The sequence below is a fragment of the Phragmites australis genome, chromosome 22 (assembly GCF_958298935.1).
Source record: "Phragmites australis chromosome 22, lpPhrAust1.1, whole genome shotgun sequence".
NCBI classification, from domain to species: domain Eukaryota; kingdom Viridiplantae; phylum Streptophyta; class Magnoliopsida; order Poales; family Poaceae; genus Phragmites; species Phragmites australis.
Genome location: NC_084942.1, coordinates 18,367,212 through 18,383,184, shown reverse-complemented (window position 1 = coordinate 18,383,184; position 15,973 = coordinate 18,367,212). Strand labels below are relative to the sequence as shown.

The following is a 15,973-nucleotide window of genomic DNA, read 5'->3' as shown; positions in this document are numbered from 1 at the left end:
GGGTCGTTGCACAGCCTAGGGAAGAGGCAGGTCGGTAAGATTCAGCGATGGCAAGCCCGGGCAAGGGAGCAGCACAACGAACCAAATCCGACAGGTGAGGCGGGCTGATCCAACTAAGGGTGACCAAGTCAGACAAGCAAGGTGGATGGGAGAAAGTTGGCCGACAAAGGGAAGAAGCCAACGACAGTAGAGAGCAGCCGGTGGGAAGAGAGAAACGGGCAACAAGTGAGCTAGGGTTGGAAGAAGTTGCTACGTCTCAAAGAAAACCTAGCTCTAATATTATGTTAGAAATATTAACTTATATTCTATAGAGACCATAGACCGATACATACATATACATATATACAATATGTAAAGACCCCTTATAACACGGAGATATTACCTAGATGCAATATATATCTGTAACATATACCACCTATGTGTGACAGTAATACCTTATTAAGTAACCTTCATACAAGTACATTTGAAAGATCAAGTATAAGCTTGCGCTCAATCCATCACCTACTTACAATTTATGATATCTCCGCAAATTACAGATCAACATCAACACATCGAAACCTATTGTCACATGACACTCACGGCGAAATCGATTTACAAACTCGCAACAATTGCTGTCCAGAAATGTAAAGATATGGCCACTAAAGATTATGGTTGTTTTGTGGGCGTTCCTGATCTTCCCTCTAGAATTTGCAGCCTTTGCTTGAGATGGAACACTTCAACCTGGCAAAGGGCATGGACAGATATTTGGTTTGTTAGAGTTTCCAGCAATCATCGGTTAATAGAGAGAGAAAAAAATAAATCAGAAATCATGTCTGCAAAAATAAATTGTTTAACCTTTAAGCAAATATAAATAGGTCTCATACCTGGAGCTGGAATGCGCGCGACTGTTCTCCCGCCAAAACTCTGCGAGTGGAATGCAGCTCCTACATGAACAAAACTCACTCAATATAAACACAACTAATTCTTCTATTTTGTTTGTGTATTTTCTCATTTTCTATTAGAGGTAATCGAGTTGATTCCTTGCCTTGTGGGTCTCATCCGTGACGGCTTTCAAGAAGGCCACTTCACGCTCAAGGCGCACATTGTCAGTGTGAACTGTGTTGGAGAGGTTGTTTGACTCTTCCTGCGCCGACTCTAAGCCTGCTATCTTCTCCTTCAGCATCTCAGCTTCCTTATCCTTACCGGCAAGCCTCTTTTCCAGCTCTTCCCTGCTGCGAATGACCCAAGACAAGTTCTTCTCTAGCTGGTCTTTGCTTGCCAGTGCGGTCTCAAGCTGTTCTTCGAGCGCGGCGTTCCTTCTGACCAAGTCTGCTATCTTTGTGCTGTACAGATGGCTCTGGCTGACGTCTGAAGAGCATCTGGCTATCCTTCTCGCACTTGATCCTCCGGTCACCGGATTTTCTGCCTTTCTGGCTAAAATTCCGGCCATGTCAATCTGATGAATATCGGTTCCCATCCTTTTGCCCCGATGCTCTTTCGGCTGTAAGAAACAATCTATTATGCGATGAAATAAAGAATACGTTCATCCGATGACTTGCAGGTGCCATACTTACAGTGCTTTCTTGACATGAAGAAGAGTCATCGGCATCGTCGTATCTGTCATCGTCGATTGGTTTCTGAGCTAAGCTGAACTTTTGTACCTGATGCAACTGCCCATGGACAGAAGTGCCCAAATTTGGGTGCTTCAGCGAAGACTCAGAGAGGGCTTCCCTTCTAGCTGGGTTTTCTATCACGGAAGTGAGACTATGCCTTGCCACGGAACTGTTAGAGTACAAGGGGGAACATTTGTTGAGATGATCAGCAAGCTCCTTGTTGCTCGGAGAATATTCATACAGCACACGGTCTGAATCTGGGGCAGATCGCCAACTAAAAGAATGCTCATTTTGCAGCACCACTAATACTTCAACCTGCACAAGGTCATATGGTTAGTGATACCATTCAAGTTAAAATGAAAGCTTCAACCTTCAAAACGATTTTGTACCAACATAGTCGGTCCCAAGCCAGGGTTAAAGAGAAGGGTTGTGATAGGCTTGGCGAGCTAACGTAAAAAACCCAGCCACTCTTATGAAGATGAAACCCAAAAGAAATCTGTTGGGGAGTAACCCTCTTAGCGACACACCATATCTGAACCCGGGTGTGGTATTAAATGGGCAAGGGCCGGGCTGTCACCCCCTTAGTGACACGCTGTATCTTGATCTAGATACAGTGACAAGTGAGTAAGAATCGGGTCGTCGCATCCTTACATTGGCGCCCGGGTGTAATGAAAAATGAGCAAAGGTCTTCGCATTTGTCTCGACGAATGCAAAGGGTAAGGAAGCTAGCCGAGCCAAGTAGTTGGAATGTGGGGTCTCTAATTGGTAAGCTACGAGAGTTAGTTGATAGAACAGTTAAGAAACGTGTAAATATTCTATGCGCCCAGGAAACTAAATGAAAGGGATAGAAGGCGAAGGAGGCGGAGAATATTGGCTTCAAGCTATGGTACAAGGGGACCGCGGGTAGAAATGGAGTTGGCATCTTGATCGACAAGAGCCTCAATAACGGAGTGGTCGACGTCAAGAGGCATGGAGATAGGACTATCCTTGTTAAGCTGGTAGTTGGGGATTTGGTTTTGAACGTTATTAGCACGTATGCCCCTCAAGTAGGTCACAATGAGAGCGCTAAGAGACAATTCTAGGAAGACCTGGATGACATGGTTAATATTGTGCCTATTAGCGAGAAGCTCTTCAAAGGAGGAGACCTTAATGGCCATGTAGGTACATCTAATGTAAGGTTCGAGAGGGTGCATGGGGGCTTTGGGTTGGCGGTAGGAACCAAGAGGGAGAGGATGTCTTGAACTTCGTTGTTGCCTATGACCTGATAATGGCTAACACCTTCTTTAAAAAGAGGCAATCCCATTTAGCGATCTTTAGTAGTGGCCACCACTCTAGCCAGATTGATTTTGTTCTTGCAAGAAGAGAGGATAGACATGCTTGCTTATATTGTAAGGTGATACCTGTAGAGTATGTTGTACCTCAACATAAGTTTGTTGTGGTGGCTGACTTTCGCTTCCGCATACGTGTTCGACGGGACAAGGGCTCCAAAATCGCAAGAATGAAGTGGTGGAAGCTCAAAGGAGAGGCGATACAAAATTTTAAGGAGAAGGTTATTAACGAGGGCCCTTGTGAGAAAAGAAAGAATGCAAACGACATGAAAGAAAGAATGCAAATGACATTTGAATGAAGATGACAACTTGCGTTAGGAAGGTGGCTTTAGAGGTGTTTGGGGTGACCAAAGGAAGCATGGGTGAAGCTAAAGACATGTGGTGGGCCTTGGAGAAACGGAAGTTCCAACAAAGTACATTACCCTCATCAAGGATATGTACAATAACATTGTGACAAGTGTTCGGGCAAGTGAAGGTGTCACCGATGATTTTCCGCTTAAAATAGAACTACATCAAGGGTCAGCTTTAAGCCCTTATTTATTTGTTTTGGTGTTGGATGAGATCACAAGGGACATTCAGGGAGATATCCCTTGGTCTATATTCTTTGCTAACGATGTGCTGCTAGTTGATGAGAGTATGATAGGAGTTAATAGGAAATTAGAGTTGTGGAGATATACTATAGAATCGGAAGATTTTAGATTTAGTAGGACCAAAACCGAGTATGTAAAGTACGATTTCGGTGCTACTAGGCACAAGAGAGAAGATGTTAGTCTCGGTGGAGAGGCCCCCAAGAAGGATACCTTTCGATATTTAGGATTGATGCTCTAGAAGGATTGTGATATCGATGAAGATGTTAGTCATAGAATCAAAGTCAGATGGTTGAAACGGCGCCAAGCTTCTAGCATCCTCTGTGACAAGAGGATGCTGTAAAAGCTGAAAGGTAAGTTCTATATGATGGTGATTCGACTCGTGATGTGGTATGGTGCCGAATGTTAGCCAACAAAAAGGTGACATGTCTAACAATTAAGTGTAGCAGAGATGCGTATGTTACGACAGATTTGTGGCCATACAAGAAAAGATCAAATCTGAAATAATGATATATGTGATATGGTAGGGGTAGCGCTAATTGAAGAAAAGCTTATCCAACATCGGTTGAGATGGTTTGGACATATCCAATGGAGGCCTCCAGAGTCACCAGTATATAACGGGATACTGTGACACGCTGATAATGTAAAGAGAGTCAGGAGTCGACCAAACATAATATGGGAGGAGTATGTAAAGAGACTTGAAGAAATAGAATATCCTCAAAGAACTATCCACGGATAGAAACGCATGAAAGTTAGCGATCCACGTGTCAGAACCATAACTTATGCATCAATCTCCTTGTACTGTTATTACTTTTATTTTTTACTATTACTCTTGCTATTATTATTATTATTGTTTTCTCATTATCTTTTTAGTTGGATCTTACCGGTTTCATTTCTAACTTACCCCAACTTGCTTGGGACAAATGCTGCTGATGTTGTTCATGTGAGGTAGCAAGAGGAAAACATAATGCTCCCACTATATTTATTTAAAAGAGAAATGGAGCCACATTCTGAAGTGAATATCAAACACCGGAATGATAAAGTTGTTTTTTCAGAGCCTTGAGACCATGAGAAATTAAATTGTTCAAAATGACAGTCCGTTGTTTAGCAGTGACACAAGAAAACGGTCCTTATTAAAAAGTTCAATTATTTCACCTTGTTGCATGGCTCTTTTTTGTTACCTCCAAAAGCAACAAGAGCAATCTTGTCCCTGTGGTAGAAAGGAACCATGCTGAAACCCTGCATGAGTAGTTGTTTGTAAAATGGAAAGTAGTGAGAGTATGCGACACTAGAATCATACTTAGCACAATGGATACGTAAAGAAGGCAAGAAGTTTTGCTTTTGAAGAGATAATCTATCCGACTGTTATGAGTAAGAATTCGAACATGAGGGATAACATTTGTTTGCACTGTTTTAGTATCTGCTCCATAAAGTATTTGAATACTATCAAAATTGAATAAGAGAGTCAAAACCAAATGGACTTACTTTCTTTGTAGTAATCGATGAACTAGGAGGTACTACACAAACAGACCACTTAGATTGTAGAACATCAAAGACCCAGGTTTCCGCATGTCCTGAGAATTTTTTATTTCTTATTAGAAAGTGTAAAAGAACCAAAGATAGGTCATCATTCTAACAATACATGTATTTTTCACATGAGAAATAAAAACAACCAACTCATTTTCCAAATACTATATCTATAAGTTGAGAGGTTGATGCGTACGTTTTTTCTTGCTTGCGCCACCAGCTATATACCACTTAGTTCCACACAGAGCTCCACTGCAACCTGCTCTAGGTGATGGGTGAGGACCATGGGTCTTCACTCTTGACCATACCATCTATTAGGAAGAGAAAATTGTAAGTAACCTGCTACATGCAAAACCTACAGAGGCATACCGAACCACACAAAACTTACTGTCTCAAAATCTAAAGAATACAAGTCATTAAGGGTCTTGGATTTTGAGTGGCCTCCAAAAATTAGAAGGATCCTATCATCATACAGTGTAGCGACATGGTTGGATCTTGGAGAAGGTCCGGCGCCTCTACAACAATGAGCTTTAATCAGTACCAAGAATACATTTAAAATTTGAACAACGAATTAAAAAATAAGATGCGTTTAGATGAGGACTGTTGAGAGTTGGGGATAAAGATAGACCGGTAGCAAAATCTGTAAGTCTAATAGACAAATATATTTAATGAATGCTTCCTTAGTGGTTCATGATTCTTCAGAAGGATGACTTACTTATAGTTCAATGGAAGCCATGTTGATGACTTCAAATCAAACATGTGAAGGTCATGGCGTTTCTTCCCTTTTGTGTCCTCACCGCCAAAAAGTATCAGTGTAGCACCAGCTCTGATAATCGTGTGGCCGCTTCGAGCTGCCTTGACTCAGGACCACATGACAATTCTGTCAACTCACATGAATTTTTGCCAAATCATAGCTCTCAATAGCAAATAACTTACAGGAATATCACCCTTGGCTTCAACAAGTGACCAAATCTCCGTTTCTACATTGAAAGTCCACACTGCAGAAGAACAGAATGAATAATCACTATCTGGTAGAGTCAGACAACAAATAATTACAAGTGTTCTGGAGAATCATGTAGCGCCTGCAAACCTGATAAACGATCAGAAGCAGGTTCAGTTTTACCTCCGAGAAGAATGACACTATTTCCCCATGGAACCTGCAGATCAAAAGAAGCAAGCTTCTTGTTTTATCACGTTTCACATGTACAAATATTTTTTCCAGTATTAAAAAGAGTGCATACAAAAATATATCATTGCGGACAATATTTGTTTTCTTTGGATAACAGAACCCTGCCTGGTGTTCCAGCTTGTATTACTTTGAGTTTCAGATGAAATAAAAGTGCTAGTCAAGGTTAAACATATCATCAAGTACTTAATTATCAGCAAAGCATAACATAAGTGACTCGTAATGTAAGAAAATCTTGACCGATAATCTGAAATGCATACCGAAATACTAACTGAAAAAGGTAAATAAGAACTAAGACCGGCCATACAAGGAAACCTTTTACTTGTAAAGAATGACCATATAAGTAACTCAGGTAATGAGAACCACACGACAACAGTGATTTACAAGAATTATACCAGACAATGACCTTTGCAGGCTGGCAACTTCGTAGTTCGCCCACTTGGCGATGGGCGAACTTTAGGCACTGCAGAATCCCAGGTAAGCTTCTCTAAATTCAGTATCTGGTTAATATAAGAAAGTAGAATCATAAAGTTAATCGGTGAAAAAATAACATGATTCTTCTCAGTGCAGAGTTCCTAAATCCGAAGAACAACAGAAAAAAACAAATCCCACTACCTTTGTATCATCTAATAAGTGATGACCAGAATCACCACCAAACACTACCATCTTGCTACCTACAATGGCTGCCGCATGCTGTTTAATCAAAATTGAAGATGAGTTAATTATATATGTGGAAATTTTGTAAAGATTTGTGGGCTTATGGGCTTAATTATAGTTATATTCTCGGTAGATTACATAGAAACGAGGAATAGGTTTGTCTCCCTCCGTGGACAACACTGCCCAATTATCTGAGATACTGAAAACACGGCCATCAAGATCAAAAGTATCAGACGAGCAGCGGTAAGAAAGATCATCTGCACGGCCGCTCACTGAAGTCGTAACCACGTCATCCCCCTGAAAAAAGAAATCCAAGAGCTAATCATCTAGATGTGTCCAAAATACAGCAAGGTCAATACCAGAGACAATTGCTTCGGTGACAAAGGCTCACATTGGGCAGGCTGAGGTGCTTCGCAAGGCGAGCAGGACTCCTAGAGCCGTTCAAAGGATCACTTGAGTGGTCCTTCAACCTGTAAAAGAAGAAGAAGGCAAATTCATGAAAGCAAATTCTCAGGGGAACAATACAATCGAGACAACCGAGAGAGAAACTAAAGTAAATGTCCACGTAGGATTGGTTAGCACCAAAAGTAACAAGAAATTTGGCATAAGGTGGAATCTATATGTTAACCGGGCTTCATAAAGCTCTATGACTTCATAAATGCGCAATGTATTTCATCAATTTTTATCAACACTTCTATTCTGAAGATAACAGTTTGGTCGTCAGTAAAACCAAATCATTTAACGGTCGACCAAAAGAACAATATTCTCACCAGAAAACTTGAAGGACAAGTGCGTAACATGTAAATGCACTAAAGCAACCATATTGAGCAAATGGTCATGATTGATGAATCAAATCAGGTGAAGGGGCTATTTAACTGCCAAAACTCAAATGTTGTACTGATATTCAAGTACCCAAGACCAAATTTCGCGTTAACAAGCTCCCCGTATCGGATTTCCATCACAGCAGGTACCGAGATTTTTTTTTTTTTTTTTTTTTTTGGGAAAAAAAGCATCACATGACGAAATCAAAGAACTGGGTGTATACAATATGGAACACCACTACTAAAATTGAGGAAATCTGCGGCACAATTTTCACCTTCCAAGCTTCACCCGGCGCCGTGAGAAACCAAACATATTCTCCAATTTTGCTCAGAACCGAACCACCGGGCAGCACATTAGCATCTCACCTGGAAACAAGTCAATGCAAGAATCAGTTAAGAAACGAAAACATGTACCGGGGGTTGGTGGAGACACCAAATCATGGCGGAAAATAGGGGACTGAAACCAAGAAGCGGAGACAAATCCAGGGAAAAAATTCTTCCCCAAAATGCCAGCTTTTAGCATTTTTTTTAGGAAGAACAGGAAACCACAAAAGGGAAGAAAAACTCATCCATGAAAGAGCAAGAAGATAGTGAAAGAGAAAGTAAATGGGCAAGGATGGGAAGAAGCATCAAGAAAGCACACCTCTTGTTTGGGAGGAAAAGCAAGAATTGATTTTTATAATTTGCATTTTTAGCTACCAAGAAGTGGCATTTGCCAACAAAACAAATTCTCAGACATGAAGCGGAAAGGATTCAGAGAAAATGCTCCCCACCTTTTTTCCTAAAAGAACCGGGAAACACCAGACATGCCAGGGTAAAAGAATCAAAAGGATAATAAGAACGATCCTAGGAAGAATTAGAGAGCAAGAGCACCACCTGTTTGGTGGGAGCACGAGGAACAGAGAACGCAGCCGCGGTGCCGCAGCCAAAATCTGCAGCGAAAACGATGGACGGCAGAAGCGGGGGTGGCTTTCACCTTTCAGGATGCAGCAGCTACACTCACCAAGATCCGAAGATGCAGTGTGGTCCGAGGAGAGAGAGCACTGCTCTCTGATTCCTCCAGCCGTGTGTGTGTGAGAGAGAAAGAGAGACTGGACAAAGGTTGTGAAAAGGTAGTGTGATCTGCAGCGGTGGCGGCGGCGGCAGGCAGCCTTTTCCTCCTTGGCTGGGGGAAGAACAGGTGAGCTTGTCAGCCCAGCTGAGCTGGTTGATTACTCTTCACTACAGCTGCATACTGTTTCACAGAATACACTTATCCGTGGACCATGGAGAAGCCAGGAACGCATTATTTGCAACTTCTTACCCTTTTTTTTGTGCGTGTGTGTTCTTGGTTTCTATGATGCATCTTTGACTGCAGTGAACTACAGAAAAAAATGAAATCAGCAAAGCCTGTTTCTGTTCCTTCTTCTTTTACCACCTCTGATGGAAATAAACACTATCATCCAAGAATCTGAGTCGTCAATGTCGCAACACTGTCAAAAGTATCCCGGCTATACTTTTATGGGTTTTTTTTTATCGATATGTAAATAGAAAATTTTTGTCAAAGATGCGTTTAATAGATTGATGTTGACCTAACAGAAGTAAATCGGACCGGCGCTAGTACACTGATTCATTCATTGCTTAAGCTCGTTTTGTTGCATGATAATCTTTTGGCTGAACTTTTTGACCTAAGCTTTTTTGTTGTCATCGCTTGGTTGCGATGGAGACAAGAACGGGCACGGCGTTTTCCGTGAGGATCTGGAGTGTAGCAAGTCGACAGCCGCAATCAATCTTATCCGAGCACGCATACAGCCATGCAGTTGTACCAACCATATGCACAAGCCTGGGATCTTCTGTGCAGATGCTAGCTAGAGCAGTCTCCGGCTGCCTGTTGAGAAACCTCGTCGGTTACTCGCATGCCCGTTAGCACGCATCTCGAGGCCTCGTGTTGGTGAGTAAAGATCCGAGTACACTGTACTATTGTTGTCATTACTTGAGTTAGAGTGATTTAGTTTAGATTTGGGCATAGTTGGATTTTAAGTAAAATGAATTAGCGGCCATGAACTTGTTTGTTGCATCATATAGGTCTATAATTTTTTTTTCAGTTCTAGGCCGTTAAATTTTTTAAGTGGTGCACTGCAGGCCCATGTAGAATAGCGGAGTTTTGGCGTCAGGAGAGGAAAATACATTTTGCATATTAGCCCTTCAAGTATTAGGCTTCTGCACAATACTCTAACCTAATCCCCACTCTCAGTCTCACTCTCTCACTCACCCTCTCACCCGCCGCCTCCTGTTGTACCACCATCGTCGCCTTCGTCCCAAATAAGATCGATGCCATGGCCGTGGATTCGAGCTCATCAGTTAGGCGTAGGGGCAAGGCAAATCTCCCCACTATCTTTTGTCCTTCCTGTTGTTGGAACTGGTGGCGGACACCGATTTGAATCTAGATCGAATCTTTTACACTTGCCAAAATCATAAGGTTAGTTTGTTTGCTATCGAATTGAAGTTGGTTTTGAGCACCGTGTGTTATTGAATTTGAGCTTCCTTGCATTTTTGTGTAGAGGGATGGGTCGGGTTGTGATTTTTGGCTCTAGGAAGAGGACTACTTGAAGTACCTGAAGGCGATTGGGGAGCTTAATGGTAATGCTGGTGGTACTGCAAATGCTTGTGGTGGTCGTCGACAGGCGCCGATGATAGAGCCATTTTGTGGGCAAAAACTTGTTGATCAGAGGAAGTGTTTCAATTTTGTTGCAAAAGAAGAAAGGGAAAGAAATGAAGAAGAACTGTCAGCTTTGATAGCCATAGCAATGGCACTGTTAGGTTTAGGAAAGGAAATTACATGGATTATGAGAGCAATTGTAGCTATGTGTGTTGTTGCTGTTTGGTTTGGTGTTGTTGGTTTGCCTTCAGCTAAAGTACTTCAACTAAAGTAGTAATGACAATGGTAGTTTTGAAATGCATGTATCTGGCGTTTTTGAACTAAAATGCATGTATCTGGTGTTTTGAACTGAAATGCAACCCAAGTTTTCTGCAATCATGTGTTCCAATTGATCTGGAATGAATAACACATAGTAAAAAGATGATAAATTGTGCATAATGTCTCAAAGTGGCAATTTTATTGATTTGTATAGAGTATACCATACATATTCTGAATACTGAAACTTGAGATTTTAGGTCATCCATCTGGAGCACTTGACCTACTTTAACTTAACTAAACTATAACTTTAGGTCATCCATCTGGAGCACTTGACCTACTTTAACTTAACTAAACTATAACTTTGCTAACTGACATGGCCTATTACACATCAAACAACCAGAGATGTTTGTTGGTACCAAAAGAGCAAAAGCACTGCATAAAATGTTGACCATCTAGATTCAGAAGCTCATTTCTTCTTCTTGACAATTGTAGTCTTCTTAGGTGGTGTAGCTCCAGCCTTGCACATGACAACCCTGGCTTTCCCCCTCCTTCGATGCAGTTGTAGGTGGCACAGGTCTTGATGATGGTCGATTAGTCATGATGAAAATAGAATTTGGCAAAGGTTGAGCCACCATCTCCATTCTGCTACTCTATGATGCCTGCAGGATCCACATATTCAAACAGTTATAATTGTGCATAAGTGTGAATTGGGTGTATTCATGCAGTATTTGTATTACATGTCCTTGCATCTCAGACAACATATTGTTGCTTAGTTGAGACAGTAGTTGCCTTGTTGGAGGCTGAGATATTATTGGCTCCTATAACAACATTATTGGTTGGTACTAAGCATTGAACAAACACAAAGAAAAGAAGTAAGTTTGTTGCCTGGGTGATAACAGGTTCCTCATCATCTTGAACTTCTTCCCTGGCATGTGCAGCTCTCCTCTGTGGTTGTAACTTTGGCCTCATACCAACTTTCTTCAAATCACAGCCCACACTATTGTGGACACTACCTCCACAATATCTGCAGTTCATAATTATCCTATGCCTTGACAGTGTGGGTCCATTTTCCCTTGTTCTCATATGGTTGTTTCCTTCTAGACTTGGGTGACCTCCCAACATTCTTTTCATATGCTGGAGGAAGCACTTCTGGTCCATTAACCTTTTTTCAAGTAGTCTTGTCTCTGCATAGCCAGATGTTATGTCCATATACTTTGAGGTATGACTCTGTGAAGTAGCATTAGAAGGTCATTAACTCTGCACTTATCCTTTTATGTCTTAAGCATGCAATGGCATGGTTGCAAGGGATACCAATGATATCCCACCTTTTGCAGTCACAAGTATTGCTTGTAATGTCCACAATGTACTAAAAGTTCCTCTCCTGCACCTAAAATATACTTTTGCTAGCAGGCAGTGCAGTGCAAAACAAGTGTTTGCCAACTCTGCATTCTTTTGCACTTTCTTTCCTAATTTTTGGACATATAAGGCCAGTCCAAACCTCACCTACCTCTTTCTCCTAATTGTAATGTCTGGTCATAAGCTGCCCCTTGCATCCTTTCCAGCATGCTTATCATGTGAAGCATATAGGCTCCATGGATAGCCTTGTTCACAATGTGCCCCTAGCCTTCTTCTCATTCCTTAACATCTTGATATTCACCTTATCTTTCAGGCTGTATTCAGTGATTGCCTTCCTAAGAAGCTCAACTGAAGAAAATGTCATTCGAGCCTTGGATATAGGATTGTTCATGTCCTCTGCTCTAAATGATTTGAACTTGAATCTAGGTTCACCTTTTGCATCAGAGTCTGGCAATTCAAAGCCTTCCTCATCAGTAGCTCCTCTCTATCCTTGTGCACTTTATAAACTTCATCCACATTGTCCATAAATAGATCATCATCTTCTTGCTCTAACTCATAGTCACTATCAACAGAATCAGGGTCACAGTCACTGTATTCACTTGCACTGTGAGCCTCTGCATCAACTCCTTGTTCAACTCTCATTAACCTGATATTGTCATAGAAAACAGGAAGCTTCTCACCAACCTTCTCCTCAACAATGTTTACCTTCTTAGGACTAAAAACCTTAGGCAATATAGCAATTGGTTTTGCTACAATATCATCCCAATTCAAGCCTGCAAAATTGTCATCATGATCTAAATATATAACAAAATTATTGACCTTCTCCACGATAGATGCCATAACAAGTGTATCTCTATCATTGACAATTACCCTCAGACCATCTGCAAGAGTCTTCCCTGTAAGCAACCAATATGTCTTCAAACATATGACTCTTCTCGTAACCAATTTTAGCAATAAAACCATCTATCCACAATGGTGACAAACTGTTTGTCTCACAGTGATCGAACCGGTCCACTTTCTCATCTATGTAAGCCTGGTTCCCACCTTGACCAACAAAGAACCCACCGCGATGCAACTAACAGAAAACACATCATTCCCAATACCTACAAGACCAAATCCGCAACAATATAAGACCAATACCTCCAGATCAATTTCCTAGCAACAATTTCACCAACACCCTAACCCTAGGTGCAAAAGTTAAACCTTTTGACAGCAAAGAATATCTACATCTACAAACATACATCCTACAACAACGAATTGAATAGACTTGAGCTTTGATTTACTTACCATACACGGGCGGCGGTTCACCTTTTCGCCGCCTGGTGGCCATCTCCTCTCCGTCTCACCGTGATCCTCACCTCAACCTGGACTTGGCCGAGGAAGATTACGCCTTCTTTGCCATCAGTTGGTCCCTAGTCGACACCGATCACCGCTGATGAACACCTTCAAGTTTGGCCACCTCTCCGTCTTCCAAGTGACAAAAACGAAGTCGGAAGTGAGAGTGAAGTGGGGAGATGAGAGCAACAAGGGGTTCCTTGCATACGTTCAAGTTTGTGGCCTCCTCACGCGCATCTCATGTGCGATGCGGACGCCACGTTGGCATGGCCACATCGGCTCCCAGAGCCTTGCGAAGGGGTATGGACCTGTAGTGCACCACTTAAAAAGTTTGATGGTTCAGAACTACATTAAAAAAGGTCATGGACCTATATGACACAGCGGGACAAGTTCATAGACCGTCAATGCGTTTTACTCTTGGATTTTCGTACTTGAAACCCAAAAATATCACATATAAAGTTTTGCCGATCAAACAGCATAAATAAATTGCGATTCACTATCAGTAGACCTAAATGATATGCTTTACGAAAATCAAGCTATTGTTTAGAGTGGCCGGTTATGTTATAAAACCGATGGCATGCCTAGAAATGGGCTTCTTTTTTCTTTTTAAGTGATTTAAGTAGCTATAGAATGCCTGCAAATAAAAGATTTTTATTTCAACCTTTTATCTTCTAGCCAACGAGAGTTCCAAGCAAATGAAGAAGACTAACTCTACGTGTTGATGACGATCTACGAAAGGTATCATCGAAAAATTAGTTTGGGGCCTAAATATAGTTCTGATTTTTTTTTTTGTCTGAATGATAAGCCTTTGGTGGTGATACAGGGGCCCATTTGGTAAAGCTCTCCAACCTCCTGATTCTATGGTGGAACTGATTCTGTGGTAGAAATATATTCTATGGTGAAAGTGATTATGTTTGTGAAATTGTTTGGTATGTAGTGGTGAAAGTGATTCCTAAGAGAAGATTATGTTAAAATTAAGGAGAATTAGTCAGGAATTGGTGGAAGCTAGATTTTTCAGCTCCCACCTCGCAATACAAAACGTGGAAGTGATTCTCTCTGATTCTATCGTGGAATCGATTCTGCGGCAGGGCGTTTGATAGCTCTCCCACCGATTTTAGGATAGAATCAGCTCCTGGAGCTCTACTAAACAGCCCCAAGAATTATATGCCACTTCTCGCATTCATATGGCTTCTGTTTGCGAGGTGGTGGATGGGACACGTCCAACTGCTAGCTTTCAGAGGATAGTTTACAAATGTTGACTCGGATCACTTGCCTAGGTTGTTCTTAGAAGTGGAATGATACTCTTTCATTGATGAACTTGGTAAACTATTTTGGAAGCGGGATGCTAAAAAATCATTACACGGTCAGGTGGACATAGTAATCCGAGAATGCGCAAGATATGGAGGTTTATGATACCCTTTGAAGATCAAATCCTTATTGTGTGGCTAATCACGGAAGAAATTATTTTGACAAAAGACAATTTGATAAGGAGAGGGTGGAAGGGGATAGAGAAATGTCTATGGGTGACATGCCGATTATTTGATTTTCAGTGGCCAATGCCTTTTCATCCATGGAATATATAGTTGGAGACTGATTTGGTTGTCTTACTCAACCTTGCTCCCTGAGTGAACATGGGCAGCCAGGAATACCATTATATTCGATAAATGCAATCTTGACGTGACACATGAATATCCTCATTTTGAAATTTTGAAAAGGTTCACAAAATTCTCAAATTGAGGAGTGTAGATAGTTCAGAGTGTCGGGACCGGTCCAAGGATAGAATAATACTCATGCCATATATTGAGTCTCGAATCAAACTTAATATATAGAGACTCCATAGATGATAGCAAAACACAATGTGATAACTTAACTGAATATTTGTTATTACAGAGGGGAATTTCGAGGGTCAAAAAGCAATTCACAATAATGAGGCTTATAGAAGCTCATTTGCACAAAGACATAATTTAACAAAACATTTAATAAGAGAAAAGGTAAATAACTGAGTAATAATCCACCTCAAGAGTTAACCCTCTTTACATAAACCACCTCAACCGAAGATGATCACCTTAAACATGATTCCTGCAACCATGAATGAACCACCAACCTGATGCTGGCCACTCACGCCATTACCAATGTATTCAATCATGTGTGGCATTTCTCATCGTTCATAACCATGAGCACGACTGATTAATCAGTTTTACATTCTACAAAGGTTGTACACTTTATCCACAAGTCATAATTATCTATTATACCAGTGTTCGTGAAACACTTACACACTTTCGAGGTGTGCGGCCAAGAATATCACTACAAGGACTTACAAAGTCTCTCCCAACAAGTGTCTATCAACTAAAGTTTCACTGCTGCGTGAATAATTACCTCAACAGTGGAAGACCACTCTTGCGCCATACAGTTCCAAGGAAATTCAATTATGTTCCCCGTTCCACCAACTATTTTACACTATGTTAGAAGAAAACTAATTAGTTGGCTAGGTCTGTCCCATACCAGGCTTGTAATTGTACTATAAAGCTCAATCCAATAGCACCATGAACCGGTCTTTAACATGGCCTAGGCAAGACCGCCATCATCTAACACAGGGAAATCACCCATTATCGAACAAAGCTCACAATTTGCCTGGAAACATCAATAGGCCAATCAACATGCCAAACTTAGCTAGACCCTAAGTTCCAT

At 41.3% G+C, this 15,973-nt stretch overlaps 1 protein-coding gene across 2 annotated transcripts; it reads right to left on the bottom strand.

The window, feature by feature from the left end:
• Positions 1–416: 416 nt before the first annotated feature.
• On the bottom strand, positions 417–9,019 carry LOC133905399 (acyl-CoA-binding domain-containing protein 4-like). 2 transcript variants are annotated; one of them, XM_062347157.1, is made up of 17 exons: positions 8,575–9,019; positions 7,974–8,064; positions 7,269–7,347; positions 7,016–7,174; positions 6,836–6,913; positions 6,616–6,720; positions 6,125–6,191; positions 5,971–6,032; positions 5,750–5,889; positions 5,423–5,549; positions 5,231–5,345; positions 4,993–5,081; positions 4,663–4,746; positions 1,554–1,907; positions 1,025–1,480; positions 864–923; positions 417–720 (listed from the first exon to the last, which is right to left on the bottom strand). In XM_062347157.1, the coding sequence occupies exons 2-17, from the start codon at positions 8,009–8,011 to the stop codon at positions 646–648; spliced, it is 2,088 nt and encodes a 695-aa protein (XP_062203141.1). In that variant the 5' UTR covers positions 8,012–8,064; positions 8,575–9,019; the 3' UTR covers positions 417–645. The 2 variants fall into 2 exon arrangements, with proteins under 2 accessions (XP_062203141.1, XP_062203142.1); XM_062347158.1 differs by having other exon boundaries at positions 8,702–9,019.
• Between the last annotated feature and the right edge of the window lie 6,954 nt (positions 9,020–15,973).

Coding starts and splice junctions, on each gene's coding strand:
- LOC133905399 (XM_062347157.1), bottom strand. CDS start 8,011: ATGTTTGGTTTCTCACGGCGCCGGGTGAAGCTTGGAAG. Junction 5,082..5,230: donor TGGCGCAAGCAAGAAAAAAC/GTACGCATCAAC, acceptor AAAAATTCTCAG/GACATGCGGAAACCTGGGTC. Junction 4,747..4,992: donor CATCGATTACTACAAAGAAA/GTAAGTCCATTT, acceptor CTACTCATGCAG/GGTTTCAGCATGGTTCCTTT.